Genomic DNA, 27783 nt, shown 5'->3' on the forward strand with positions numbered 1-27783 from the left:
AAACTAATGAAATTAATACATCTGGAATTAAAAAGCAATGATTGGGTAATGGTGCCCATGGAATTACCCGATTGTCATAAAAATCCATCTGGTTCACTACTGTACTTCAGGAACCAAACTGATGTTCCTATCTGGCCTGACCTGAATGTGATCCAGACCCACAGCAATGTGGTTGACTCTTAAATGCGCCCTGAAATGTCTGAGCAAGTCACTGAATTGACAAGAAGGCAGCTCATTGTTAATTTCATGATAATTTTATTGTCAATGTTAAGGATACACAGGTGAAAGGCATTGGTTATGTACCTTGAGCATATGTAAAGAAAGACTTGCATGCTCGAGTGACACAATTGGTGGCACCTGTTTGTGAGCTGTAAGATCTTGGTTTAAATTCCACTCCAGTATTTGTTGAATATGAAATGAGTGTGTATGCCACTCAAAGCAGCTTATTAATTAACATAAGGCAGATACATGCATTGTTATATTCTGTAAATAAACCTAGTATCAAGTCTGCTTTCCAATTTAACTTCCTGGCTTCAAAAGGAATTAACAATCATCACCACCTTCTCAATGATCGGGCAATCGAGTCTGGCCTTGCCAAGGATACCCACATCCTGTGAATAAAACAACACTACCTTTTGACATCGCTTTCTACGTTCCAGCTGCAGCATAAAAACCTTTCTCGCAGCTCTCAGTGACAAACCCTTGTCACTGAGCAAACAGTCTCTCCCAACAAAACCATTAATAATTTTAAAACTCTCTATTAAATTCCCTCTTAACCTTCTAGGCTTCAATGGGAATAATCCCAGAGTCTAATGTCTCTCCCTCTAACTAATTTCACATCACTGACTTCATCCAGGTGAATCTACACTACACACTCTGGCTTTAATATTCTCCAAGATAGGAGTGCCCTGAACTACCCACAGCAATTCAACTGTATGTAGCCTTTGTACAGGGTTATCATTGCTTCTTTACTCTTGTATTCCGAGTCCTATTTATGGAACTCAAAATGCTGATGACCTTTATTGATGACTTCAGCTCCTGTTGGGCATAATTTCTTCCTCCCATGAGACCACCACCATTTACAATTGAGGAACATCAGGTGCTTTCAAGATCAGCAATGGGATAAAGCAGGCATCCTGGCACAAGCTCTCCATGTTGCTATTGTGCACTGACTGAGAGTGTCTGCTTGCATGCCAGAGTCATAGAATCATAGCATTCCTACAGTGTCGAAGGAGGCTATTCTGCCCATTGAGTCTGCACCCACCCTTCGAAAGACCACCTGACCTAAGCTCAATACCCCACCTATTTCTGCAATCCTAAAGGGCAATTTATCTTGGCCCAGCCACCTAACCTGCACATCTTTGGACTGTGGGAGGAAACCGGAGCACCCGGAGGAAATCCACACAGATACGGGGAAAACGAAAAAACTCCACACAGTCACTCGTGGTCAGAATTGAACTTGGGTCCCTGGCACTGTGAAGCAGCAGTGCTAACCACTGTGTCACCCTGCCGCCCCGTGCTAGTCCATGATGCTGTATTGGCATTCCAAACTGAAGTTCATCTGCAACAGGCCAGGGATCACAGAAACTTGGTTCAAAGAAGGGCTGGACTGGCAGCCCAACATCCCAGTGTATAGAGGTTTCAGGCTTGATAGATGGGAGGTAAAAGAGGAGGAGGAATTGTATTATTGATTGGGGAGAATATCACGGCAGTACGCAGGGATGATAACTTAGCGGGTTCCTCAAATGAAGCCATATGGGATCACATTGCCGGGAGTGTGCTTTAGGCCCCCAAACAGACAGGGAGAGATAGAAATGCAGATATGTAGGCAAATCTCTGAGAATTGTGAGAAAAATCGGGTAATAATAATCAATGATTTCAACTTCCCCAATATTAACTGGGATAGTCAAAGTGTGAAGGAGATGGAAGGGGCGGAATTCTTAAAATACTGCAAGAGAGGGGGCGGTGCTGATCTAGTTTTAGGGAATGAAGCCGGGCAAGTGGATGAAGTTTCAGTGGGGGAGTAATTTGGAAACAATAACTCAGTAGAATTTAAGGTAGTTATGGAAAGGGACAAAGGTGGACTGGAAATTAATGTTATTAATTAGGGGGTGGCCAATTTTAATAAAATAAGAGAGATCATTCCAAAGTTAACTGGGAGCAGATACTTGTCGGAAAATCTACACCAGAGCAGTTGGATTCATTCAGAAATGAAATAGCGAGAGTACAGAGCTAATATGTTCCCGTGATAGTGAAGGGGGAGCAATAAGTCCAGAGAACCCTGGATGTCAAGGGATATCCAGAGTTGGATAAGGACAAAAAGGGAAACTTATGGCAGATACTGAGGGCTCAAAACAGAGGAAGCCCTAGGAGAATATATAAAGTACAGGGGGTTACTTACAGAAAGTAGGAGAGCGAAGAGTAGCCATGGAAAGATTCTGAGGGACAGAATTAATCTTCACTTAGAGAGGCGCGGATTAATCAAGGATAGTCAGCGTGGTTTTGTCAAAGGGAGATCATGTCTTACAAATTTGAATCCGTTTTTTGAGACGGTGATGAAGTGTGTAGATGAAGGTTGTGCGGTTAATGTAGCCTACATGGACTTTAGTAAGACTTTTGATAGTGTCCTACATGGGAAGCTGATGAAGAAGATAAGAACCCGTGGGATCCAGGGCAATTTGGCAAAACTGGATCCAAAACTGGCTGAATAGCAGGAGGCAGAGGGTGATGGTTGAAGGTTGTTTTAGTGACTGGATGCCTGTGTCCAGTGGTGTTCCGCAGGGATTGGTTTGGGGTCCCTTGTTGTTTGTAGTGTACATTAATGTTAATATAGAAGGTATGACAACTTTGTAGATGACACAAGAATTGGTGGTGCGGTAAGTAGTGAGGAGCGAGACCTTAGATTATAGGACGATATTGACGGGCTGGTTAGATGGGCAGAAGAGAGGCAAATGGAATTTAACTGTGCAAAGTGTGAAGTGATGCAATTTGGGAGGACTAACAAGGCCAGGGGAACATACAATAATTGGTCAGACCGCAGGAAGTGCAGAGGATCAAAGAGACCTTGGTGTGCACACATCTCTGAAGACAGCAGGACAGATAGATAATGTGATTCAGACCACCTACGGATTCTGGCCTTTATTAACCGAGGCATTGATTATAAGAGTAGGGAGGTTATTCTTGAGCTGCATAAAATGCTGGTTAGGCCGCATGCGGGAGTACTGTGTGCAGTTCTAAACACCACACTACAGAAAGGATTTGATTGCCCTGGAGAGGGTGCAGAGGAGATTCACCAGGATGTTGCCTGGGCCAGAGCGTTTCAGCTATGAAGAGAGACTGTATAGGCTGGGGTTGTTTTCCCTGGAGCAGTGAAGGGGGGACCTGATTGAGGTGTATAAAATTATGAGGGACAGAGACAGGGTGGATAGGGAGGTACTTTTCTCCTTAGTGGAGGGATCAGTAACCACGGGGCATAGATTTAAGGTAATGGGGAAGAGGTTTAGAGGGGATGTGAGGAAAAACCTTTTTACCCAGAGGGTGCTGGGAATCTGGAACTCGCTGCCTGAAAGAGGGGAAGAGGCAGGGCCTGGCATAACTTTTAAGAAGCAGTTGAAATGCCGCAGCAGACAAGGCTATGGACCAAGTGCTGGTAAATGAGATTAGAATAGTTAGGTGCTTGATGGTCGGTGCAGACGTGATGGGCCGAATGGCCTATTTCCCTGCTGTAAAAGTCTGTGTCTAAACAGTTGGACTGACAATCAGTGTCCGGAAGACCAGAATTAGGGGCCACGGAATTGAGACTCCATCTTCCATCAACATTGACAGTTTTACATTGCAGCCATCTCAGATGGCCATCTGCAAAGAACCATGGGAATTATGGCCAACCCAGGACTCAAACAATCTCAGAGCTTGTGTGTGTATTTGCAACCCAGATAGCGAGACACGATCGAAACCCCCGCTCATTTGCATTCTAATGGCCCATTTCCCCAGAACAAAAGGACTGTACTCAGGTAACCGATACAGACGCAGACTAATCGACGCCACTCCCTTTGCTAAGAAAGCCCAAACAGCCAAGGTCAATGGCCGTTCAGGACACACCCAGCCACCAAGGCACCCGCCCCTTTATTGGCCAAAATCGAAGGCAGTGATCGAAGCCTGCCGAATTATTGGATCCAAGTTAAGGACCACCCCAAAGAGTGCGAAATCCCGGAGGGATAAGAAGAGACACAGCCATGTGCTCAGTCTCTCTTGGATCCGGCCTGTGCCAACCCAAGTGCAGCATAACGACCAGACAGACAAGTTCAAGACCAACAATTGCTACCAGACGGATGAGCCCAGCAGAAACAGAGCCACTTCTTCCACCCAATCACACAAGATCCGGACAAAGGCCTTGTCCATCTGCATAGAGCCGGTTGCCCTGAAGTTAAGTATAGGTTATTGTAGTTGTCAGGTGTAGTTTAACTTGTAGTGTTTTGTGTTGCATGTCGAAGTAATCCTTGTGTGTAAATAAACCATCTTTGAACCTGAACTGACTAACTGTGAGGTCCTTTGATCGATATCCGATAAAGCCTTGTGGCGGTATCATTTGATACCTGGCGACTCTAAAGAGCATCATTATTAATTGGCAACATTATTGGCGACTCCGGTGCAGATTGGCAACAACATGACTTGGATCAGCAGTGGCTGGTAGCCTACCCCTTGATGATGAAATCAGCACCAAGCTGTCTTGTGAAAACTGAGAGTGTGAACGAACAGCCAATTAACTGAAAATACAATGTTCTCTGCATCCTCCTTTACATTAGTGAGGCATGGACAGCTTATGTAAACCGAGGTAAGCGGCTGAAGAGCTTCCGCCTCTGCTGCCTCAGGTGAATATTGGGCATTCCCTGATGGTACAGAGTGACGAATAAAGAAGTACACGGGGTGTGCGGGGACCCCAGCGTGTTTGCTGGCACAAAACCGACAGAGGATGTTCACACCAGAATTGACATATCCCGCACACTCCACCTTCTCCCAAAACAGAAGAAAATCATTAACAATCTACTTCACTCGTATTTTCAAGAACTCTTTGAATCCTTACTGTGCCTTCATCCACAGCATTCAACACTTTTACATTGAATGTACATTGCCATTCCTTGTTTCCCCCAAAATGTATAACTGCATTATTCCATCCATCAAATCCTGTTTTCCAGATGTTTGCATCTTCCACTAACCTGGCTGCCTGGTTCGAGTCTTTTACAATGCTCCTCTCGACAAAGAGAGGAGCGCCTACTCTTGTATCATCAGCAGATTACACCCAAGGCTAAATCAGCTTTATCCAGCATTGATTCCTGGGATACCCCCATTCCCTCTCCATCTTTTCCTCCCATTTATCCTGATAATGCATCTTTAGCCGGTACTGTTCCCTTTTTTTTCTCTCCTTTCATCTCCTCATTTTCCATGGTCTGGATGTTGCGAACTAACTTTAGCCGCATTGCCTGATGTTAGCATTAAAGCATCTCTGGAACTCCTCTCTCAGATCCCAGTGCAAACATCAGTCACCTCAGTGAGAACGGAGAAGCGCCACCCTATAGAAAAGTATTAAGTACAAATATTCACGTCAGAATTTAAACAGTATAAAGTGCTGAAAAATTTACTCTGCTTCACTTTTTTTTCTGTTTCACTTTGTATATTTTCTGCCTGGTTTTCACAGCATAACCTGGGTATTCTATTTCCACATAAACATGGTAGAATCTACAAGTCTCATGATTAATCTGTCTCCCACACATGCATGCTATAACTTCCCAGTTCTGTTTTTACCTGATTGCCATGTGATGTGGGCATTTTGGATATTGATTCACAGAAGCTGAGCGGGTGGCAACTCCCAGATCATATTTTCTTTGTCTCTTCCTGTCTGTTTCTCACTCTTTCTGTTTCTATTGTCTCTTAGTTCTGTATCTCCACCTTTCTTTCTCCCTTTCTGTGTCACTCTCATTCATCGTCTATGTCTTAAATATATTTACCCTCCAGAGGAACCTGCTCCTCATTTCTGCCGTCATAGTTTCATGAATGACAAGGTAATGATTGTTTGGAAATTGCAACAGAGAAATAGACGGTTCAGCAAAACCAGTCGCTGCTTGTGTTTATCCTCCAGGTGAGCAGTATTTCACCTGTCTGCTCTGTCCCCTGTATTCCCTTTTCTTCAAACACCAATCTAATGTATTTTAAATGTTGACTTAGTCACTGCTTCAATCACTAACTCTGCTGGTGCATTCCATACTCTGTCTAAAAATGTTTTTCCTGCTCGCTGCCATAAATATCTCACATTGAATCTGTGTCTCCTTGTTCGTGATCTCCCTGCCATTGGAAACAATCTGTTCAATCTCTCCGCTTTCTCATTCCATCATGATTTTAAACCACTCTATCAAATCTACCTTTAGTGAAAAAATTATGGTGTACTTGGATTAAATGAAAAAATAAGTAAATAGATTATGCAATCATCATCTTTTCTAGTTATACTCAAGTAGAAAAGGAAAAGACAGAGAACATAATCTAAAACATCCTCTGACTATATGTGCAAGAATTATAGATGGTTATAAATGTAACTGGAATCTACATCCAAAAAGTAAATTGTTCACAGACATGAGCTATATGAACGTTAGTTGAATATTACAAATTATTAGATCTAACATATCATCATTGAAATAATTTGAGTACTATCAAAAACCACAAGGATTATTTTTTTGAGCAGACTTTTGTTTTCTTATCCCAGCTAATTATTTTGTTTTCCTGTTGCAGAACGCAACAAATGAGATTTCGAAGCATTTGACTACCATCAAAACTCTGAAAGCTGAGCACCAGGAAAAAGATGAACAGATTCGGCAATTGCAGGAGAGGTAGGAATGGCTTTGTAGTTTGTTGTGTTTGGCGCAACCTAGTGGTACCCTTGTCTAAATGAAATAGCTCTGTTTCAACAAAATAATTATTTCTGGAGGTAAGTATTTAATTTTGGGCAGCACGGTGGCGCAGTGGTTAGCACTGCTGCCTCACGGCACCGAGGTCCCAGGTTCGATCCCAGCTCTGGGTCACTGTCCGTGTGGAGTTTGCACATTCTCCCTGTGTTTGCGTGGGTTTCACCCCCACAACCCAAAGATGTGCAGGCTAGGTGGATTGGCCGCGCTAAATTGCTCCTTAATTGGAACAAATTAATTGGGTACTCTAAATTTGTATTAAAAAAAGTAAGTATTTAATTTTAATTAGTTTCCAATAAAGTTAGATAAAGCTGTGTCTGGAAGTACAGGTGTTACGATCGACCTATTATTTTCTTTAAATGTTTATAATGAACAAATGAAAATTTAGATAGCAATAACGATTAGACCAGTCACACCCTCAGTTTCATGATCAGGTAAGTAACACAGGCTTGTTGATAATGGACAGAAGAGGTAAATCTCTATCGCTATTTTAAATTAAACAAATGTTAGTACAGCTGGCAAGGCCAGCATTTATTGTCCATCCCTAGTTGAACTTTGAGGTGTTGTAGCTGACTGCTGAAGGCACAGTCCTGTCACATAGGAAGTTCTGAGATTTAGACCCAGTGACAATGAAGGAATGGCGACAAATATGCAAAATGAGATGCTGTGTGAAACTTGGAGGTGATGGTGTTCCCATTCACTTGCTCCTCTTGTCTTCCTAGAAGGGGGAGGTCGTGGGTTTGTGATGTGTTTCTGAAGAATTATTGGCGAATTGTTGCAATGAATCCTGGATATGGTACATACTGCTACACAGTAGTAGGTGGAGGGAGTGAATGTTTAAGATGGTGGATAAAGTGCTGATCAAGCGGACTGCTCTGTCCTGTGTTGAGCTTTTTGAATGTTATTGGAGCCCCCCCGCTAAGAAGGGAGAGCAGGACTTAAACCGGTCCTGCCCAGCCAGCCCCTCTCAGCTCGCAGCCATGCCTCCAAGACGACCAGCCCGATGATTCGGCGATGCCGATCTGGGCAGACTACTGGAAGTGGTAGAAACTAGATGGGATGTCCTGTTTCCCCGAGTGTCACAGAGGGTCAGCCAATTTTTCACATTATTTACAATGTCTGCATCTTTTGTTCAGACACGGCTGATGGTAAACGCCAAGCTGCCCAAATCCCAAAGGGAAACTTTAAACAGCTGCCGAAACGGTTTTTGCAATTTGTATATTATGAGGAGGTTTTCTGAATCAGGAAATGACGTGTCTAGCCAATTGTGATGGTTTTGTTAAAGTAAATGTTTATTTTTTTAATAAACACTTAAATACGAGAATAGCTTCGCACAGTTAATAGTATTTTAAAATATTTCCAAAAGATCTTAAACGACACCCAGATCTATCCTTCCTTTTCTGCTTATCAACAGTCATCATAGAATTTACAGTGCAGAAGGAGGCCACTTGGCCCATCGAGTCTGCACCGGCTCTTGGAAAGAGCACCCTACCCAAGCCCACACCTCCACCCTATCCCCATAACCCAGTAACCCCACCCAACACTAAGGGCAATTTTGGACACTAAGGGCAATTTATCACGGCCAATCCACCTAACCTGCACATCTTTGGACTGTGGGAGGAAACCGGAGCACCCGGAGGAAACCCACGCACACACGGGGAGAACGTGCAGACTCCGCACAGACAGTCACCCAAGCCGGAATCAAACCTGGGACCCTGGAGCTGTGAAGCAATTGCGCTATCCACAATGCTACCGTGCTGCCCCTATAGCATTATAGCTATCGTCCGTATAGCTTTATAAACCTATAGAATTCCAATAATTTCCATCCAACTCTTTTGCTCTTGTAATGGCCTCTGAAGGTGACAGCAACTGCTTCTCCAAGTCTGGCTTTGCCCACAGGTCTTCTGGGAGATTTAAACAGCCAACACACTGCCTCCTGGGAGAGTAAACAGCCAACACACTGTCTCCTGGGAGAGTAAACAGCCAACACACTGTCTCCTGGGAGAGTAAACAGCCAACACACTGTCTCCTGGGAGAGTAAACAGCCAACGCACTGTCTCCTGGGAGAGTAAACAGCCAACACACTGTCTGCTGGGAGAGTAAACAGCCAACACACTGTCTCCTGGGAGAGTAAACAGCCAACACACTCTGCTGGGAGAGTAAACAGCCAACACACTGTCTCCTGGGAGAGTAAACAGCCAACACACTCTGCTGGGAGAGTAAACAGCCAACACACTGTCTCCTGGGAGAGTAAACAGCCAACACACTGTCTCCTGGGAGAGTAAACAGACAACACACCGTCTCCTGGGAGAGTAAACAGCCAACACACTGTCTCCTGGGAGAGTAAACAGCCAACACGCTGTCTCCTGGGAGAGTAAACAGCCAACACACTGTCTCCTGGGAGAGTAAACAGCCAACACACTGTCTCCTGGGAGAGTAAACAGCCAACACACTGTCTCCTGGGAGAGTAAACAGCCAACACGCTGTCTCCTGGGAGAGTAAACAGCCAACACACTGTCTCCTGGGAGAGTAAACAGCCAACACGCTGTCTCCTGGGAGAGTAAACAGCCAACACACTGTCTCCTGGGAGAGTAAACAGCCAACACACTGTCTCCTGGGAGAGTAAACAGCCAACACACTGTCTCCTGGGAGAGTAAACAGTCAACACACTGTCTGCTGGGAGAGTAAACAGCCAACGCACTGTATCCTGGGAGAGTAAACAGCCAACACACTGTCTCCTGGGAGAGTAAACAGCCAACACACTGTCTCCTGGGAGAGTAAACAGCCAACACACTGTCTCCTGGGAGAGTAAACAGCCAACACACTGTCTCCTGGGAGAGTAAACAGACAACACACCGTCTCCTGGGAGAGTAAACAGCCAACACACTGTCTCCTGGGAGAGTAAACAGCCAACACGCTGTCTCCTGGGAGAGTAAACAGCCAACACACTGTCTCCTGGGAGAGTAAACAGCCAACACACTGTCTCCTGGGAGAGTAAACAGCCAACACACTGTCTCCTGGGAGAGTAAACAGCCAACACGCTGTCTCCTGGGAGAGTAAACAGCCAACACACTGTCTCCTGGGAGAGTAAACAGCCAACACGCTGTCTCCTGGGAGAGTAAACAGCCAACACACTGTCTCCTGGGAGAGTAAACAGCCAACACACTGTCTCCTGGGAGAGTAAACAGCCAACACACTGTCTCCTGGGAGAGTAAACAGCCAACACACTGTCTGTTGGGAGAGTAAACAGCCAACACACTGTCTCCTGGGAGAGTAAACAGCCAACACACTGTCTCCTGGGAGAGTAAACAGCCAACACACTGTCTCCTGGGAGAGTAAACAGCCAACACACTGCCTCCTGGGAGAGTAAACAGCCAACACACTGTCTCCTGGGAGAGTAAACAGCCAACACACTGCCTCCTGGGAGAGTAAACAGCCAACACACTGTCTGTTGGGAGAGTAAACAGCCAACACACTGTCTCCTGGGAGAGTAAACAGCCAACACACTGTCTCCTGGGAGAGTAAACAGCCAACACACTGCCTCCTGGGAGAGTAAACAGCCAACACGCTGTCTCCTGGGAGAGTAAACAGCCAACACACTGCCTCCTGGGAGAGTAAACAGCCAACACGCTGTCTCCTGGGAGAGCAAACAGCCAACACACTGTCTCCTGGGAGAGTAAACAGCCAACACACTGTCTCCTGGGAGAGTAAACAGCCAACACACTGTCTCCTGGGAGAGTAAACAGCCAACACACTGTCTCCTGGGAGAGTAAACAGCCAACACACTGCCTCCTGGGAGAGTAAACAGCCAACACACTGTCTCCTGGGAGAGCAAACAGCGAACACGCTGTCTCCTGGGAGAGTAAACAGCCAACACACTGTCTCCTGGGAGAGTAAACAGCCAACACGCTGTCTCCTGGGAGAGTAAACAGCCAACACACTGTCTCCTGGGAGAGTAAACAGCCAACACACTGTCACCTGGGAGAGTAAACAGCCAACACACTGTCTCCTGGGAGAGTAAACAGCCAACGTACTGTATCCTGGGAGAGTAAACTGCCAACACGCTGTCTCCTGGGAGAGTAAACAGCCAACACGCTGTCTCCTGGGAGAGTAAACAGCCAACACACTGCCTCCTGGGAGAGTAAACAGCGAACACACTGTCTCCTGGGAGAGTAAACAGCCAACACACTGTCTCCTGGGAGAGTAAACAGCCAACACACTGTCTGCTGGGAGAGTAAACAGCCAACACGCTGTCTCCTGGGAGAGTAAACAGCCAACACACTGTCTCCTGGGAGAGTAAACAGCCAACACACTGCCTCCTGGGAGAGTAAACAGCCAACACGCTGTCTGCTGGGAGAGTAAACAGCCAACACACTGTCTCCTGGGAGAGTAAACAGCCAACACACTGTCTGCTGGGAGAGTAAACAGCCAACACACTGTCTCCTGGGAGAGTAAACAGCCAACACTCTGTCTCCTGGGAGAGTAAACAGCCAACACACTGTCTCCTGGGAGAGTAAACAGCCAACACACTGTCTCCTGGGAGAGTAAACAGCCAACACACTGTCTCCTGGGAGAGTAAACAGCCAACGCACTGTCTCCTGGGAGAGTAAACAGCCAACACACTGTCTGCTGGGAGAGTAAACAGCCAACACACTGTCTCCTGGGAGAGTAAACAGCCAACACACTGTCTGCTGGGAGAGTAAACAGCCAACACACTGTCTCCTGGGAGAGTAAACAGCCAACACACAGTCTCCTGGGAGAGTAAACAGCCAACACGCTGTCTCCTGGGAGAGTAAACAGCCAACACACTGTATCCTGGGAGAGTAAACAGCCAACACACTGTATCCTGGGAGAGTAAACAGCCAACACACTGTCTCCTGGGAGAGTAAACAGCCAACACGCTGTCTCCTGGGAGAGTAAACAGCCAACACACTGCCTCCTGGGAGAGTAAACAGCCAACACACTGTCTCCTGGGAGAGTAAACAGCCAACACACTGTATCCTGGGAGAGTAAACAGCCAACACACTGTCTCCTGGGAGAGTAAACAGCCAACACACTGTCTCCTGGGAGAGTAAACAGTCAACACACTGTCTGCTGGGAGAATAAACAGCCAACGCACTGTATCCTGGGAGAGTAAACAGGCAAAACACTGTCTCCTGGGAGAGTAAACAGCCAACACACTGTCTCCTGGGAGAGTAAACAGCCAACACACTGTCTCCTGGGAGAGTAAACAGCCAACACGCTGTCTCCTGGGAGAGTAAACAGCCAACACACTGTCTCCTGGGAGAGTAAACAGCCAACACGCTGTCTCCTGGGAGAGTAAACAGCCAACACACTGTCTCCTGGGAGAGTAAACAGCCAACACCCTGTCTCCTGGGAGAGTAAACAGCCAACACACTGTCTCCTGGGAGAGTAAACAGTCAACACACTGTCTGCTGGGAGAGTAAACAGCCAACGCACTGTATCCTGGGAGAGTAAACAGCCAACACACTGTCTCCTGGGAGAGTAAACAGCCAACACACTGTCTCCTGGGAGAGTAAACAGCCAACACACTGTCTCCTGGGAGAGTAAACAGCCAACACACTGTCTGTTGGGAGAGTAAACAGCCAACACACTGTCTCCTGGGAGAGTAAACAGCCAACACACTGTCTCCTGGGAGAGTAAACAGCCAACACACTGTCTCCTGGGAGAGTAAACAGCCAACACACTGCCTCCTGGGAGAGTAAACAGCCAACACACTGTCTCCTGGGAGAGTAAACAGCCAACACACTCTGCTGGGAGAGTAAACAGCCAACACACTGTCACCTGGGAGAGTAAACAGCCAACACACTGTCTCCTGGGAGAGTAAACAGACAACACACCGTCTCCTGGGAGAGTAAACAGCCAACACACTGTCTCCTGGGAGAGTAAACAGCCAACACGCTGTCTCCTGGGAGAGTAAACAGCCAACACACTGTCTCCTGGGAGAGTAAACAGCCAACACACTGTCTCCTGGGAGAGTAAACAGCCAACACACTGTCTCCTGGGAGAGTAAACAGCCAACACGCTGTCTCCTGGGAGAGTAAACAGCCAACACACTGTCTCCTGGGAGAGTAAACAGCCAACACGCTGTCTCCTGGGAGAGTAAACAGCCAACACACTGTCTCCTGGGAGAGTAAACAGCCAACACATTTCTCCTGGGAGAGTAAACAGCCAACACACTGTCTCCTGGGAGAGTAAACAGTCAACACACTGTCTGCTGGGAGAGTAAACAGCCAACGCACTGTATCCTGGGAGAGTAAACAGCCAACACACTGTCTCCTGGGAGAGTAAACAGCCAACACACTGTCTCCTGGGAGAGTAAACAGCCAACACACTGTCTCCTGGGAGAGTAAACAGCCAACACACTGTCTCCTGGGAGAGTAAACAGACAACACACCGTCTCCTGGGAGAGTAAACAGCCAACACACTGTCTCCTGGGAGAGTAAACAGCCAACACGCTGTCTCCTGGGAGAGTAAACAGCCAACACACTGTCTCCTGGGAGAGTAAACAGCCAACACACTGTCTCCTGGGAGAGTAAACAGCCAACACACTGTCTCCTGGGAGAGTAAACAGCCAACACACTGTCTCCTGGGAGAGTAAACAGCCAACACACTGCCTCCTGGGAGAGTAAACAGCCAACACACTGTCTCCTGGGAGAGCAAACAGCGAACACGCTGTCTCCTGGGAGAGTAAACAGCCAACACACTGTCTCCTGGGAGAGTAAACAGCCAACACGCTGTCTCCTGGGAGAGTAAACAGCCAACACACTGTCTCCTGGGAGAGTAAACAGCCAACACACTGTCACCTGGGAGAGTAAACAGCCAACACACTGTCTCCTGGGAGAGTAAACAGCCAACGTACTGTATCCTGGGAGAGTAAACTGCCAACACGCTGTCTCCTGGGAGAGTAAACAGCCAACACGCTGTCTCCTGGGAGAGTAAACAGCCAACACACTGCCTCCTGGGAGAGTAAACAGCGAACACACTGTCTCCTGGGAGAGTAAACAGCCAACACACTGTCTCCTGGGAGAGTAAACAGCCAACACACTGTCTGCTGGGAGAGTAAACAGCCAACACGCTGTCTCCTGGGAGAGTAAACAGCCAACACACTGTCTCCTGGGAGAGTAAACAGCCAACACACTGCCTCCTGGGAGAGTAAACAGCCAACACGCTGTCTGCTGGGAGAGTAAACAGCCAACACACTGTCTCCTGGGAGAGTAAACAGCCAACACACTGTCTGCTGGGAGAGTAAACAGCCAACACACTGTCTCCTGGGAGAGTAAACAGCCAACACTCTGTCTCCTGGGAGAGTAAACAGCCAACACACTGTCTCCTGGGAGAGTAAACAGCCAACACACTGTCTCCTGGGAGAGTAAACAGCCAACACACTGTCTCCTGGGAGAGTAAACAGCCAACGCACTGTCTCCTGGGAGAGTAAACAGCCAACACACTGTCTGCTGGGAGAGTAAACAGCCAACACACTGTCTCCTGGGAGAGTAAACAGCCAACACACTGTCTGCTGGGAGAGTAAACAGCCAACACACTGTCTCCTGGGAGAGTAAACAGCCAACACACTGTCTGCTGGGAGAGTAAACAGCCAACACGCTGTCTCCTGGGAGAGTAAACAGCCAACACACAGTCTCCTGGGAGAGTAAACAGCCAACACGCTGTCTCCTGGGAGAGTAAACAGCCAACACACTGTATCCTGGGAGAGTAAACAGCCAACACACTGTATCCTGGGAGAGTAAACAGCCAACACACTGTCTCCTGGGAGAGTAAACAGCCAACACGCTGTCTCCTGGGAGAGTAAACAGCCAACACACTGCCTCCTGGGAGAGTAAACAGCCAACACACTGTCTCCTGGGAGAGTAAACAGCCAACACACTGTCTCCTGGGAGAGTAAACAGCCAACACACTGTCTCCTGGGAGAGTAAACAGTCAACACACTGTCTGCTGGGAGAGTAAACAGCCAACGCACTGTATCCTGGGAGAGTAAACAGCCAACACACTGTCTCCTGGGAGAGTAAACAGCCAACACACTGTCTCCTGGGAGAGTAAACAGCCAACACACTGTCTCCTGGGAGAGTAAACAGCCAACACACTGTCTCCTGGGAGAGTAAACAGCCAACACACTGCCTCCTGGGAGAGTAAACAGCCAACACACTGTCTCCTGGGAGAGTAAACAGCCAACACACTGCCTCCTGGGAGAGTAAACAGCCAACACACTGTCTGTTGGGAGAGTAAACAGCCAACACACTGTCTCCTGGGAGAGTAAACAGCCAACACACTGTCTCCTGGGAGAGTAAACAGCCAACACACTGCCTCCTGGGAGAGTAAACAGCCAACACGCTGTCTCCTGGGAGAGTAAACAGCCAACACACTGCCTCCTGGGAGAGTAAACAGCCAACACGCTGTCTCCTGGGAGAGCAAACAGCCAACACACTGTCTCCTGGGAGAGTAAACAGCCAACACACTGTCTCCTGGGAGAGTAAACAGCCAACACACTGTCTCCTGGGAGAGTAAACAGCCAACACACTGTCTCCTGGGAGAGTAAACAGCCAACACACTGCCTCCTTGGAGAGTAAACAGCCAACACACTGTCTCCTGGGAGAGCAAACAGCGAACACGCTGTCTCCTGGGAGAGTAAACAGCCAACACACTGTCTCCTGGGAGAGTAAACAGCCAACACGCTGTCTCCTGGGAGAGTAAACAGCCAACACACTGTCTCCTGGGAGAGTAAACAGCCAACACACTGTCTGTTGGGAGAGTAAACAGCCAACACACTGTCACCTGGGAGAGTAAACAGCCAACACACTGTCTCCTGGGAGAGTAAACAGCCAACGTACTGTATCCTGGGAGAGTAAACAGCCAACACACTGCCTCCTGGGAGAGTAAACAGCCAACACACTGTCACCTGGGAGAGTAAACAGCCAACACACTGCCTCCTGGGAGAGTAAACAGCCAACACACTGTCTGTTGGGAGAGTAAACAGCCAACACACTGTCTCCTGGGAGAGTAAACAGCCAACACACTGTCTCCTGGGAGAGTAAACAGCCAACACACTGCCTCCTGGGAGAGTAAACAGCCAACACGCTGTCTCCTGGGAGAGTAAACAGCCAACACACTGCCTCCTGGGAGAGTAAACAGCCAACACGCTGTCTCCTGGGAGAGCAAACAGCCAACACACTGTCTCCTGGGAGAGTAAACAGCCAACACACTGTCTCCTGGGAGAGTAAACAGCCAACACACTGTCTCCTGGGAGAGTAAACAGCCAACACACTGTCTCCTGGGAGAGTAAACAGCCAACACACTGCCTCCTGGGAGAGTAAACAGCCAACACACTGTCTCCTGGGAGAGCAAACAGCGAACACGCTGTCTCCTGGGAGAGTAAACAGCCAACACACTGTCTCCTGGGAGAGTAAACAGCCAACACGCTGTCTCCTGGGAGAGTAAACAGCCAACACACTGTCTCCTGGGAGAGTAAACAGCCAACACACTGTCACCTGGGAGAGTAAACAGCCAACACACTGTCTCCTGGGAGAGTAAACAGCCAACGTACTGTATCCTGGGAGAGTGAACTGCCAACACGCTGTCTCCTGGGAGAGTAAACAGCCAACACGCTGTCTCCTGGGAGAGTAAACAGCCAACACACTGCCTCCTGGGAGAGTAAACAGCGAACACACTGTCTCCTGGGAGAGTAAACAGCCAACACACTGTCTCCTGGGAGAGTAAACAGCCAACACACTGTCTGCTGGGAGAGTAAACAGCCAACACGCTGTCTCCTGGGAGAGTAAACAGCCAACGCACTGTCTCCTGGGAGAGTAAACAGCCAACACACTGCCTCCTGGGAGAGTAAACAGCCAACACGCTGTCTGCTGGGAGAGTAAACAGCCAACACACTGTCTCCTGGGAGAGTAAACAGCCAACACACTGTCTGCTGGGAGAGTAAACAGCCAACACACTGTCTCCTGGGAGAGTAAACAGCCAACACTCTGTCTCCTGGGAGAGTAAACAGCCAACACACTGTCTCCTGGGAGAGTAAACAGCCAACACACTGTCTCCTGGGAGAGTAAACAGCCAACACACTGTCTCCTGGGAGAGTAAACAGCCAACGCACTGTCTCCTGGGAGAGTAAACAGCGAACACACTGTCTCCTGGGAGAGTAAACAGCCAACACACTGTCTCCTGGGAGAGTAAACAGCCAACACACTGTCTCCTGGGAGAGTAAACAGCCAACACACTGTCTCCTGGGAGAGGAAACAGCCAACACGCTGTCTCCTGGGAGAGTAAACAGCCAACCCACTGTCTCCTGGGAGAGTAAACAGCCAACACGCTGTCTCCTGGGAGAGTAAACAGCCAACACACTGTCTGCTGGGAGAGTAAACAGCCAACGCACTGTATCCTGGGAGAGTAAACAGCCAACACACTGTCTCCTGGGAGTGTAAACAGCCAACGCACTGTATCCTGGGAGAGTAAACAGCCAACACACTGTCTGCTGGGAGAGTAAACAGCCAACACACTGTCTCCTGGGAGAGTAAACAGCCAACACACTCTGCTGGGAGAGTAAACAGCCAACACACTGTCTCCTGGGAGTGTAAACAGCCAACACACTCTGCTGGGAGAATAAACAGCCAACACACTGTCTCCTGGGAGAGCAAACAGCCAACACACTGTCTCCTGGGAGAGTAAACAGCCAACACACTGTCTCCTGGGAGAGTAAACAGCCAACACGCTGTCTCCTGGGAGAGTAAACAGCCAACACACTGTCTCCTGGGAGAGTAAACAGCCAACACACTGTCTCCTGGGAGAGTAAACAGCCAACACACTGTCTCCTGGGAGAGTAAACAGCCAACACACTGTCTCCTGGGAGAGTAAACAGCCAACGCACTGTATCCTGGGAGAGTAAACAGCCAACACGCTGTCTCCTGGGAGAGTAAACAGCCAACACACTGTCTCCTGGGAGAGTAAACAGCCAACACACTGCCTCCTGGGAGAGTAAACAGCCAACACACTGTCTCCTGGGAGAGTAAACAGCCAACACACTGTCTCCTGGGAGAGTAAACAGCCAACACACTGTCTCCTGGGAGAGTAAACAGCCAACGCACTGTCTCCTGGGAGAGTAAACAGCCAACACACTGTCTGCTGGGAGAGTAAACAGCCAACACACTGTCTCCTGGGAGAGTAAACAGCCAACACACTGTCTGCTGGGAGAGTAAACAGCCAACACACTGTCTCCTGGGAGAGTAAACAGCCAACACACTGTCTGCTGGGAGAGTAAACAGCCAACACGCTGTCTCCTGGGAGAGTAAACAGCCAACACACAGTCTCCTGGGAGAGTAAACAGCCAACACGCTGTCTCCTGGGAGAGTAAACAGCCAACACACTGTATCCTGGGAGAGTAAACAGCCAACACACTGTATCCTGGGAGAGTAAACAGCCAACACACTGTCTCCTGGGAGAGTAAACAGCCAACACGCTGTCTCCTGGGAGAGTAAACAGCCAACACACTGCCTCCTGGGAGAGTAAACAGCCAACACACTGTCTCCTGGGAGAGTAAACAGCCAACACACTGTATCCTGGGAGAGTAAACAGCCAACACACTGTCTCCTGGGAGAGTAAACAGCCAACACACTGTCTCCTGGGAGAGTAAACAGTCAACACACTGTCTGCTGGGAGAATAAACAGCCAACGCACTGTATCCTGGGAGAGTAAACAGCCAACACACTGTCTCCTGGGAGAGTAAACAGCCAACACACTGTCTCCTGGGAGAGTAAACAGCCAACACACTGTCTCCTGGGAGAGTAAACAGCCAACACGCTGTCTCCTGGGAGAGTAAACAGCCAACACACTGTCTCCTGGGAGAGTAAACAGCCAACACGCTGTCTCCTGGGAGAGTAAACAGCCAACACACTGTCTCCTGGGAGAGTAAACAGCCAACACACTGTCTCCTGGGAGAGTAAACAGCCAACACACTGTCTCCTGGGAGAGTAAACAGCCAACACACTGCCTCCTGGGAGAGTAAACAGCCAACACGCTGTCTCCTGGGAGAGTAAACAGCCAACACACTGCCTCCTGGGAGAGTAAACAGCCAACACGCTGTCTCCTGGGAGAGCAAACAGCCAACACACTGTCTCCTGGGAGAGTAAACAGCCAACACACTGTCTCCTGGGAGAGTAAACAGCCAACACACTGTCTCCTGGGAGAGTAAACAGCCAACACACTGTCTCCTGGGAGAGTAAACAGCCAACACACTGCCTCCTTGGAGAGTAAACAGCCAACACACTGTCTCCTGGGAGAGCAAACAGCGAACACGCTGTCTCCTGGGAGAGTAAACAGCCAACACACTGTCTCCTGGGAGAGTAAACAGCCAACACGCTGTCTCCTGGGAGAGTAAACAGCCAACACACTGTCTCCTGGGAGAGTAAACAGCCAACACACTGTCTGTTGGGAGAGTAAACAGCCAACACACTGTCACCTGGGAGAGTAAACAGCCAACACACTGTCTCCTGGGAGAGTAAACAGCCAACGTACTGTATCCTGGGAGAGTAAACAGCCAACACACTGCCTCCTGGGAGAGTAAACAGCCAACACACTGTCACCTGGGAGAGTAAACAGTCAACACACTGCCTCCTGGGAGAGTAAACAGCCAACACACTGTCTGTTGGGAGAGTAAACAGCCAACACACTGTCTCCTGGGAGAGTAAACAGCCAACACACTGTCTCCTGGGAGAGTAAACAGCCAACACACTGCCTCCTGGGAGAGTAAACAGCCAACACACTGTCTCCTGGGAGAGTAAACAGCCAACACGCTGTCTCCTGGGAGAGCAAACAGCCAACACACTGTCTCCTGGGAGAGTAAACAGCCAACACACTGTCTCCTGGGAGAGTAAACAGCCAACACACTGTCTCCTGGGAGAGTAAACAGCCAACACACTGTCTCCTGGGAGAGTAAACAGCCAACACACTGCCTCCTGGGAGAGTAAACAGCCAACACACTGTCTCCTGGGAGAGCAAACAGCGAACACGCTGTCTCCTGGGAGAGTAAACAGCCAACACACTGTCTCCTGGGAGAGTAAACAGCCAACACGCTGTCTCCTGGGAGAGTAAACAGCCAACACACTGTCTCCTGGGAGAGTAAACAGCCAACACACTGTCACCTGGGAGAGTAAACAGCCAACACACTGTCTCCTGGGAGAGTAAACAGCCAACGTACTGTATCCTGGGAGAGTGAACTGCCAACACGCTGTCTCCTGGGAGAGTAAACAGCCAACACGCTGTCTCCTGGGAGAGTAAACAGCCAACACACTGCCTCCTGGGAGAGTAAACAGCGAACACACTGTCTCCTGGGAGAGTAAACAGCCAACACACTGTCTCCTGGGAGAGTAAACAGCCAACACACTGTCTGCTGGGAGAGTAAACAGCCAACACGCTGTCTCCTGGGAGAGTAAACAGCCAACGCACTGTCTCCTGGGAGGTTAAACAGCCAACACACTGCCTCCTGGGAGAGTAAACAGCCAACACGCTGTCTGCTGGGAGAGTAAACAGCCAACACACTGTCTCCTGGGAGAGTAAACAGCCAACACACTGTCTGCTGGGAGAGTAAACAGCCAACACACTGTCTCCTGGGAGAGTAAACAGCCAACACTCTGTCTCCTGGGAGAGTAAACAGCCAACACACTGTCTCCTGGGAGAGTAAACAGCCAACACACTGTCTCCTGGGAGAGTAAACAGCCAACACACTGTCTCCTGGGAGAGTAAACAGCCAACGCACTGTCTCCTGGGAGAGTAAACAGCGAACACACTGTCTCCTGGGAGAGTAAACAGCCAACACACTGTCTCCTGGGAGAGTAAACAGCCAACACACTGTCTCCTGGGAGAGTAAACAGCCAACACACTGTCTCCTGGGAGAGGAAACAGCCAACACGCTGTCTCCTGGGAGAGTAAACAGCCAACCCACTGTCTCCTGGGAGAGTAAACAGCCAACACGCTGTCTCCTGGGAGAGTAAACAGCCAACACACTGTCTGCTGGGAGAGTAAACAGCCAACGCACTGTATCCTGGGAGAGTAAACAGCCAACACACTGTCTCCTGGGAGTGTAAACAGCCAACGCACTGTATCCTGGGAGAGTAAACAGCCAACACACTGTCTGCTGGGAGAGTAAACAGCCAACACACTGTCTCCTGGGAGAGTAAACAGCCAACACACTCTGCTGGGAGAGTAAACAGCCAACACACTGTCTCCTGGGAGTGTAAACAGCCAACACACTCTGCTGGGAGAATAAACAGCCAACACACTGTCTCCTGGGAGAGCAAACAGCCAACACACTGTCTCCTGGGAGAGTAAACAGCCAACACACTGTCTCCTGGGAGAGTAAACAGCCAACACGCTGTCTCCTGGGAGAGTAAACAGCCAACACACTGTCTCCTGGGAGAGTAAACAGCCAACACACTGTCTCCTGGGAGAGTAAACAGCCAACACACTGTCTCCTGGGAGAGTAAACAGCCAACACACTGTCTCCTGGGAGAGTAAACAGCCAACGCACTGTATCCTGGGAGAGTAAACAGCCAACACACTGTCTCCTGGGAGAGTAAACAGCCAACACACTGCCTCCTGGGAGAGTAAACAGCCAACACACTGTCTGTTGGGAGAGTAAACAGCCAACACACTGTCTCCTGGGAGAGTAAACAGCCAACACACTGTCTCCTGGGAGAGTAAACAGCCAACACACTGCCTCCTGGGAGAGTAAACAGCCAACACGCTGTCTCCTGGGAGAGTAAACAGCCAACACACTGCCTCCTGGGAGAGTAAACAGCCAACACGCTGTCTCCTGGGAGAGCAAACAGCCAACACACTGTCTCCTGGGAGAGTAAACAGCCAACACACTGTCTCCTGGGAGAGTAAACAGCCAACACACTGTCTCCTGGGAGAGTAAACAGCCAACACACTGTCTCCTGGGAGAGTAAACAGCCAACACACTGCCTCCTTGGAGAGTAAACAGCCAACACACTGTCTCCTGGGAGAGCAAACAGCGAACACGCTGTCTCCTGGGAGAGTAAACAGCCAACACACTGTCTCCTGGGAGAGTAAACAGCCAACACGCTGTCTCCTGGGAGAGTAAACAGCCAACACACTGTCTCCTGGGAGAGTAAACAGCCAACACACTGTCTGTTGGGAGAGTAAACAGCCAACACACTGTCACCTGGGAGAGTAAACAGCCAACACACTGTCTCCTGGGAGAGTAAACAGCCAACGTACTGTATCCTGGGAGAGTAAACAGCCAACACACTGCCTCCTGGGAGAGTAAACAGCCAACACACTGTCACCTGGGAGAGTAAACAGCCAACACACTGCCTCCTGGGAGAGTAAACAGCCAACACACTGTCTGTTGGGAGAGTAAACAGCCAACACACTGTCTCCTGGGAGAGTAAACAGCCAACACACTGTCTCCTGGGAGAGTAAACAGCCAACACACTGCCTCCTGGGAGAGTAAACAGCCAACACGCTGTCTCCTGGGAGAGTAAACAGCCAACACACTGCCTCCTGGGAGAGTAAACAGCCAACACGCTGTCTCCTGGGAGAGCAAACAGCCAACACACTGTCTCCTGGGAGAGTAAACAGCCAACACACTGTCTCCTGGGAGAGTAAACAGCCAACACACTGTCTCCTGGGAGAGTAAACAGCCAACACACTGTCACCTGGGAGAGTAAACAGCCAACACACTGTCTCCTGGGAGAGTAAACAGCCAACGTACTGTATCCTGGGAGAGTGAACTGCCAACACGCTGTCTCCTGGGAGAGTAAACAGCCAACACGCTGTCTCCTGGGAGAGTAAACAGCCAACACACTGCCTCCTGGGAGAGTAAACAGCGAACACACTGTCTCCTGGGAGAGTAAACAGCCAACACACTGTCTCCTGGGAGAGTAAACAGCCAACACACTGTCTGCTGGGAGAGTAAACAGCCAACACGCTGTCTCCTGGGAGAGTAAACAGCCAACGCACTGTCTCCTGGGAGAGTAAACAGCCAACACACTGCCTCCTGGGAGAGTAAACAGCCAACACGCTGTCTGCTGGGAGAGTAAACAGCCAACACACTGTCTCCTGGGAGAGTAAACAGCCAACACACTGTCTGCTGGGAGAGTAAACAGCCAACACACTGTCTCCTGGGAGAGTAAACAGCCAACACTCTGTCTCCTGGGAGAGTAAACAGCCAACACACTGTCTCCTGGGAGAGTAAACAGCCAACACACTGTCTCCTGGGAGAGTAAACAGCCAACACACTGTCTCCTGGGAGAGTAAACAGCCAACGCACTGTCTCCTGGGAGAGTAAACAGCGAACACACTGTCTCCTGGGAGAGTAAACAGCCAACACACTGTCTCCTGGGAGAGTAAACAGCCAACACACTGTCTCCTGGGAGAGTAAACAGCCAACACACTGTCTCCTGGGAGAGGAAACAGCCAACACGCTGTCTCCTGGGAGAGTAAACAGCCAACCCACTGTCTCCTGGGAGAGTAAACAGCCAACACGCTGTCTCCTGGGAGAGTAAACAGCCAACACACTGTCTGCTGGGAGAGTAAACAGCCAACGCACTGTATCCTGGGAGAGTAAACAGCCAACACACTGTCTCCTGGGAGTGTAAACAGCCAACGCACTGTATCCTGGGAGAGTAAACAGCCAACACACTGTCTGCTGGGAGAGTAAACAGCCAACACACTGTCTCCTGGGAGAGTAAACAGCCAACACACTCTGCTGGGAGAGTAAACAGCCAACACACTGTCTCCTGGGAGTGTAAACAGCCAACACACTCTGCTGGGAGAATAAACAGCCAACACACTGTCTCCTGGGAGAGCAAACAGCCAACACACTGTCTCCTGGGAGAGTAAACAGCCAACACACTGTCTCCTGGGAGAGTAAACAGCCAACACGCTGTCTCCTGGGAGAGTAAACAGCCAACACACTGTCTCCTGGGAGAGTAAACAGCCAACACACTGTCTCCTGGGAGAGTAAACAGCCAACACACTGTCTCCTGGGAGAGTAAACAGCCAACACACTGTCTCCTGGGAGAGTAAACAGCCAACGCACTGTATCCTGGGAGAGTAAACAGCCAACACGCTGTCTCCTGGGAGAGTAAACAGCCAACACACTGTCTCCTGGGAGAGTAAACAGCCAACACACTGCCTCCTGGGAGAGTAAACAGCCAACACACTGTCTCCTGGGAGAGTAAACAGCCAACACACTGTCTCCAGGGAGAGTAAACAGTCAACACACTGTCTCCTGGGAGAGCAAACAGCCAACACGCTGTCTTCTGGGAGAGTAAACAGCCAACACACTGTCTCCTGGGAGAGTAAACAGCCAACACACTGTCTCCTGGGAGAGTAAACAGCCAACACACTGTCTCCTGGGAGAGTAAACAGCCAACACACTGTCTCCTGGGAGAGCAAACAGCGAACACGCTGTCTCCTGGGAGAGTAAACAGCCAACACACTGTCTCCTGGGAGAGTAAACAGCCAACACGCTGTCTCCTGGGAGAGTAAACAGCCAACACACTGTCTCCTGGGAGAGTAAACAGCCAACACACTGTCACCTGGGAGAGTAAACAGCCAACACACTGTCTCCTGGGAGAGTAAACAGCCAACGTACTGTATCCTGGGAGAGTGAACTGCCAACACGCTGTCTCCTGGGAGAGTAAACAGCCAACACGCTGTCTCCTGGGAGAGTAAACAGCCAACACACTGCCTCCTGGGAGAGTAAACAGCGAACACACTGTCTCCTGGGAGAGTAAACAGCCAACACACTGTCTCCTGGGAGAGTAAACAGCCAACACACTGTCTGCTGGGAGAGTAAACAGCCAACACGCTGTCTCCTGGGAGAGTAAACAGCCAACGCACTGTCTCCTGGGAGAGTAAACAGCCAACACACTGCCTCCTGGGAGAGTAAACAGCCAACACGCTGTCTGCTGGGAGAGTAAACAGCCAACACACTGTCTCCTGGGAGAGTAAACAGCCAACACACTGTCTGCTGGGAGAGTAAACAGCCAACACACTGTCTCCTGGGAGAGTAAACAGCCAACACTCTGTCTCCTGGGAGAGTAAACAGCCAACACACTGTCTCCTGGGAGAGGAAACAGCCAACACGCTGTCTCCTGGGAGAGTAAACAGCCAACCCACTGTCTCCTGGGAGAGTAATCAGCCAACACGCTGTCTCCTGGGAGAGTAAACAGCCAACACACTGTCTGCTGGGAGAGTAAACAGCCAACGCACTGTATCCTGGGAGAGTAAACAGCCAACACACTGTCTCCTGGGAGTGTAAACAGCCAACGCACTGTATCCTGGGAGAGTAAACAGCCAACACACTGTCTGCTGGGAGAGTAAACAGCCAACACACTGTCTCCTGGGAGAGTAAACAGCCAACACACTCTGCTGGGAGAGTAAACAGCCAACACACTGTCTCCTGGGAGTGTAAACAGCCAACACACTCTGCTGGGAGAATAAACAGCCAACACACTGTCTCCTGGGAGAGCAAACAGCCAACACACTGTCTCCTGGGAGAGTAAACAGCCAACACACTGTCTCCTGGGAGAGTAAACAGCCAACACGCTGTCTCCTGGGAGAGTAAACAGCCAACACACTGTCTCCTGGGAGAGTAAACAGCCAACACACTGTCTCCTGGGAGAGTAAACAGCCAACACACTGTCTCCTGGGAGAGTAAACAGCCAACACACTGTCTCCTGGGAGAGTAAACAGCCAACACACTGTCTCCTGGGAGAGTAAACAGCCAACACACTGTCTCCTGGGAGAGTAAACAGCCAACACACTGTCTCCTGGGAGAGTAAACAGCCAACGCACTGTATCCTGGGAGAGTAAACAGCCAACACGCTGTCTCCTGGGAGAGTAAACAGCCAACACACTGTCTCCTGGGAGAGTAAACAGCCAACACACTGCCTCCTGGGAGAGTAAACAGCCAACACACTGTCTCCTGGGAGAGTAAACAGCCAACACACTGTCTCCAGGGAGAGTAAACAGTCAACACACTGTCTCCTGGGAGAGCAAACAGCCAACACGCTGTCTTCTGGGAGAGTAAACAGCCAACACACTGTCTCCTGGGAGAGTAAACAGCCAACACACTGTCTCCTGGGAGAGTAAACAGCCAACACACTGTCTCCTGGGAGAGTAAACAGCCAACACACTGTCTCCTGGGAGAGTAAACAGTCAACACACTGTCTCCTGGGAGAGTAAACAGCCAACACACTGTCTCCTGGGAGAGTAAACAGCCAACACACTGTCTGTTGGGAGAGTAAACAGCCAACACACTGTCTGTTGGGAGAGTAAACAGCCAACACACTGTCTCCTGGGAGAGTAAACAGCCAACACACTGTCTGTTGGGAGAGTAAACAGCCAACACACTGTCTGTTGGGAGAGGAAACAGTCAACACGCTGTCTCCTGGGAGAGTAAACAGCCAACGCACTGCCTCCTGGGAGAGTAAACAGCCAACACACTGTCTCCTGGGAGAGTAAACAGCCAACACACTGTCTCCTGGGAGAGTAAACAGCCAACACACTGTCTCCTAGGAGAGTAAACAGCCAACACACTGTCTCCTGGGAGAGTAAACAGCCAACACACTGTCTCCTGGGAGAGTAAACAGCCAACACACTGTCTCCTGGGGGAGTAAACAGCCAACACACTGCCTCCTGGGAGAGAAACAGCCAACACACTGTCTCCTGGGAGAGTAAACAGCCAACGCACTGCCTCCTGGGAGAGTAAACAGCCAACACACTGTCTCCTGGGAGAGTAAACAGCCATCACACTGTCTCCTGGGAGAGTAAACAGCCAACACACTGTCTCCTGGGAGAGTAAACAGCCAACACACTGTCTCCTGGGAGAGTAAACAGCCAACACGCTGTCTCCTGGGAGAGTAAACAGCCAACACACTGTCTCCTGGGAGAGTAAACAGCCAACACACTGCCTCCTGGGAGAGTAAACAGCGAACACACTGTCTCCTGGGAGAGTAAACAGCCAACACACTGTCTCCTGGGAGAGTAAACAGCCAACACACTGTCTCCTGGGAGAGTAAACAGCCAACACACTGTCTCCAGGGAGAGTAAACAGCCAACACACTGTCTCCTGGGAGAGTAAACAGCCAACACACTGCCTCCTGGGAGAGTAAACAGCCAACACGCTGTCTGCTGGGAGAGTAAACAGCCAACACACTGTCTCCTGGGAGAGTAAACAGCCAACACACTGTCTGCTGGGAGAGTAAACAGCCAACACACTGTCTCCTGGGAGAGTAAACAGCCAACACTCTGTCTCCTGGGAGAGTAAACAGCCAACACACTGTCTCCTGGGAGAGTAAACAGCCAACACACTGTCTCCTGGGAGAGTAAACAGCCAACACACTGTCTCCTGGGAGAGTAAACAGCCAACACACTGTCTCCTGGGAGAGTAAACAGCCAACGCACTGTCTCCTGGGAGAGTAAACAGCCAACACACTGTCTGCTGGGAGAGTAAACAGCCAACACACTGTCTCCTGGGAGAGTAAACAGCCAACACACTGTCTGCTGGGAGAGGAGACAGCCAACACACTGTCTCCTGGGAGAGTAAACAGCCAACACACAGTCTCCTGGGAGAGTAAACAGCCAACACGCTGTCTCCTGGGAGAGTAAACAGCCAACACACTGTATCCTGGGAGAGTAAACAGCCAACACACTGTATCCTGGGAGAGTAAACAGCCAACACACTGTCTCCTGGGAGAGTAAACAGCCAACCCACTGTCTCCTGGGAGAGTAAACAGCCAACACGCTGTCTCCTGGGAGAGTA

General features: G+C 49.6%; 1 protein-coding gene across 8 annotated transcripts in view; it reads left to right on the forward strand.

Annotated features, from left to right (window-relative positions):
- cntln (centlein, centrosomal protein) overlaps window positions 1-27783 on the forward strand; it is a 725020-nt gene that overhangs the window by 527497 nt on the left and 169740 nt on the right. For all 8 annotated transcript variants that reach the window (XM_072517511.1, XM_072517513.1, XM_072517506.1 and 5 more), the window contains exon 21: window positions 6778-6875. In XM_072517511.1, the coding sequence (XP_072373612.1) occupies window positions 6778-6875 (98 nt within the window). The remainder of the gene's footprint in view (window positions 1-6777; window positions 6876-27783) is intronic.

This window comes from Scyliorhinus torazame, chromosome 9 (assembly GCF_047496885.1).
Source record: "Scyliorhinus torazame isolate Kashiwa2021f chromosome 9, sScyTor2.1, whole genome shotgun sequence".
NCBI classification, from domain to species: Eukaryota; Metazoa; Chordata; class Chondrichthyes; order Carcharhiniformes; family Scyliorhinidae; genus Scyliorhinus; species Scyliorhinus torazame.